This window comes from Setaria italica, unplaced genomic scaffold, assembly GCF_000263155.2.
Source record: "Setaria italica strain Yugu1 unplaced genomic scaffold, Setaria_italica_v2.0 scaffold_306, whole genome shotgun sequence".
NCBI lineage: Eukaryota > Viridiplantae > Streptophyta > Magnoliopsida > Poales > Poaceae > Setaria > Setaria italica.
The window spans coordinates 592-4,267 of NW_014576931.1; the positions used below are offsets into that span (position 1 = coordinate 592).

The 3,676-nt window shown below is 46.0% G+C and overlaps 1 protein-coding gene across 1 annotated transcript; it reads left to right on the top strand.

The window, feature by feature from the left end:
- The first annotated feature begins 1,345 nt into the window (after window positions 1–1,345).
- On the top strand, window positions 1,346–2,243 carry LOC101770035. Its single transcript, XM_022823665.1, has 2 exons — window positions 1,346–1,834; window positions 1,895–2,243. The coding sequence occupies exons 1-2, from the start codon at window positions 1,346–1,348 to the stop codon at window positions 2,087–2,089; spliced, it is 684 nt and encodes a 227-aa protein (XP_022679400.1). The 3' UTR covers window positions 2,090–2,243.
- Window positions 2,244–3,676: the final 1,433 nt, after the last annotated feature.

A 3,676-nucleotide genomic window follows, 5' to 3' on the forward strand; every position in this document is an offset into this window, starting at 1 on the left:
AATGGGATGGATGGAAGGTGAGTTCTCTACTAGTGTTTTCACCCCCATTATCTAACATTGCTGCTGAGCAACTGATAGAGCTCTCTCAATTAATCCTTGGCTTAGGACCTGACTCAAATGAGGAGGATCAGTGGAGCTATATTTGGGGGTCAAACCTTTTCAATCCTAAGAGAGCGTACACACAGCTACAAGGTTTTAATCATGTAAGCCCAATCTCATGTGGATGTGGAAGTCATGTTATCGGGGACGTCACAAATTTTTTTGCTGGTTGCTTTTAAGTGACAGGTTGAATACAAGGAACATCCTAAGATGCAAAAGAAGAGTGCTTGATCATTACAGATGTGCTTTATGCCACTCAGGTTTAGAAGAGATCATGTTTCATCTATTCTTCTAACGTCCTTTCAGTCAGTGGTGCTGGCGCCTACTCTTCATCAGCTGGAATCAAAACCTTCCACATTTGGATATGATTGTTGAAGGACGAAGAAATTTTGGGCAAACAATATTTAGGGAAATCTTTATTCTGGCCTCATGGGCAATATGGTGCCACCGTAATGAAGTCATTTTTGACAACGTCCCTCTTTCCTTGCGAAGATGGAAGCAAATCTTCAGGGATGAATTCAAGCTTCTCTTGCACATGGCAAATCCTTCCCTAAAGATGGAGTTAGAAACTTGGTTGTGTAATTTCACTTAGCTTATTACCTTTTCTTCCCCTTAGGCTTAGGGCCTTGTAAAATGTAAATATTTTCTTTCTTATATATAAAATGAAAAGATCTAGTAGGGGCTCCCATGCTGTTCGGTTAGAAAAAAAGTCAAGAAAGTTTGACTTTAGAAAAATCTAAACGTAGCTAATAGTTTTCAGATTGATTTAAGTATTAAGTATTATCATTTTTCAAAATAAGTAACCGGCTGACATCAGGTGGGTGTAACTAGTAACTGTTTGCTTGCGGGTTTGCTGCTTGTAACCAGTTCGAAAAGTTACAAATTTCCAGCAGTTCATGGATAATTTTGGGTACCTCCGTTTTCCTGATGGGTTTTTCAATATTCTTTACGGTTTTAGGCACCGAATGGAATTTCGGTTTCCAGTAGCGCAGTCAATCACATGTCACAACCATCCGAGGTGTGCCGCAAAATTCTCTCGGATGCCATTGGCCACAGAACATTGTCCAAAAATAACCCGCGCACGAGCTGCATTCCCGACTGTCTCCATGGCTATACACAAGATTCCTGGTTATCAGTTCTCGTTGCTTTGGAGGAGATCCTTACCCCTCGAAGCCGAAGGCCTCGTGCCTTCCCTTCCTGTCTCGGCGCTCTTCCTCCTCGCATGGAGGAAGTAGCCGTTCTGCCTATGGTCGCCGACCGCCATGGCGCCAACGCCATCTCCGACACCGTGATCCCTAGCGCAAGAAGCGTGGAGGAGACAGACCAGATCAACGGGGATGTCGTTGCCACCATGATCACCGTCACCGTAGACGACAACGACAATGAGCTGTTGAATAATGTAGAATCCACAAAGGACGATGACGACCGCGGCACGATGGAGTGCTCCACCCCAATCTCCCGGAGCCATTCTTCCGCTCGCAAGAAGCGCGGCGCGTTCAGCCTCTTCCGGGCGATGTTCCAGTCGTCCTTCGGCCGGAGCGACAGCATGAAGAAGACGGACTGTGCCACGAGCCCCAAGAAGAAGGCCGTCGCGGCCGGTGCCGACGACGACGGCGAACCTGTCGGAGGAGACTCGCCGTCGTGGAAGACCCTAGTGGATGGCGTGCGCCCGCTCCGCCTCCGCGGACAGGAGCTGGAGTACTACCCGCCGCCGCCGCCGCTGGGCCACCCCGACGTGTACCACGACGTGCTGCTCCCGCCGCCGTCGCCAGCGCGGTCGGGCTTCGGCTTTGAGGAGGTCGGCATGACCAGCCGCTACGCGTCCGCGGTGGACCTGCACCACATGGACATCGGCGGCGAGGAGGAAGAGGATGCTCCGGCGGCGGAAGCTGGCGACCCCAACTCCATTGACATGCAGGCGGAGGAGTTCATCGCCAAGTTCTACGAGCAGTTCACGTCGGAGTCGTTCGACGGCCGTGCCTCCGAGTAATCCATTGATCGATCCGCTTCGCATGCATGTAACATATTTTGATCCTACATTGCAATTGCATGACTGGGGGATGGGATAATTCAGTGCTGATCACGATGAAATGTCTTAGCTGTCGCATCGAGAAACAGTTCCCTCTACTGCTCCGCTACATCATTTCCCCCCTCTTTTTTACTTGGAGAAATTTCCTACACTATTGTTAGCATGCATGTAGCATTAATATCTCTCATCTATTCTCAGAAATATTAGGCTTTGTGCACCTCAAGATTTGGAGGCTGGAAGTTTCTTTATTATTTGATATAAAAAATTCATTTTTTGGACATATCTCTCTAGTCTTTCAATAAATTAATCATTTCATTAGTAGATAGATTGATTCAATAAGTTTTAATCTTTCAGGGCCATTTTGGACCATATATATACATTTCGAACGGCTTTTCTGGTTTGCATATTGGGGCACACGTAGCCAGTACGGTGAAATGGTGTTCTCACATGCTCATCACGTCATTAGTTCACCAAAATGCACATTTTTTGTAAAGCAAAACAAGCTGCGCAATTTTTGGGAGGATGTAGAGGTACTATATTATGAACTGAGCAAAATTGGACTCGGGCAGGTTGGGACTCGGGAGTCGGTTTTAGAAAACCCCATAAAAATTAGTAAGCCTTTGAAGCCCTCAGGATACATAATACTCCCTCCATTTTTAAATATATGACATCATTGATTTTTTCTCTAATTTTGACTAACAATATCTATTTAATAAACACTACCGGAAACAGTAAATTCGCCGAGTGTAAAAATTTTGCCGAGTGCATTCCTTCGGGCACTCGGCAAACGGCCCTTTTGCCGAGTGTATTTAACTCGGCACTCGGCAAAATATTTACACTCGGCATTGAGGTCGTTTGCCGAGTGCCATAAATCCGACACTCGGCAAACCTCTCAGCGACACACGGCAACATTCCGACACTCGGCAAACCAACGGCGCGTGCATCGCACGTGCGCCGTCCGTCACCGGACTGGGGCGGCCGTTAGTTCTTTGCCGAGTGTTGGACACCGACACTCGGCAAAGACACGATTCGCCGAGTGCCGCCATACGACACTCGGCAAAAGTGTACGTTCGCCGAGTGCCTAGGCCTAGCCACTCGGCAAACACAGTACTTCGCCGAGTGTATAATGTTGGCACTCGGCGAACAAAAAAAAAAATCCTCCCCTAGCCTCCACACTTTTTCTACTCTCCACGTAGGACATTTTGTAAGCCATAAGAAAAGTTGGTATATTTTGTGGTCTGTTTGCTATTTTTAATGAAATGATTGCATTAATAAGAATTTTTTTATTCATGTCAGATTTTAACTGCATGTACATGAAATGATGGTTTTTAATCAGTGGAAAAATTATATCCATATTATGGAGTCCGGATTGAGTTCACAACCAGAAAATGAAAAGAAATTGTCAACATTGTTTTTAAAAAATGCCACCACGAACGTGTGGTTGAATGGTGGTTAAATTCCAAAAAAAGCAAACGAAATCTGAAAATCACAAGATTTGTCAAGATGTCATGATATTATGTGTGGAGGCTGTGGTAAAAAATTGAGAAG

Bases quoted from the DNA above. Each gene is read 5' to 3' on its own strand.
- LOC101770035 (XM_022823665.1), top strand. From the start codon at position 1,346: ATGGTCGCCGACCGCCATGGCGCCAACGCCATCTCCGACACCGTGATC. The intron at 1,835-1,894 runs GTGTACCACGAC...TTCGGCTTTGAG, and splicing joins CGCCGCTGGGCCACCCCGAC to GAGGTCGGCATGACCAGCCG.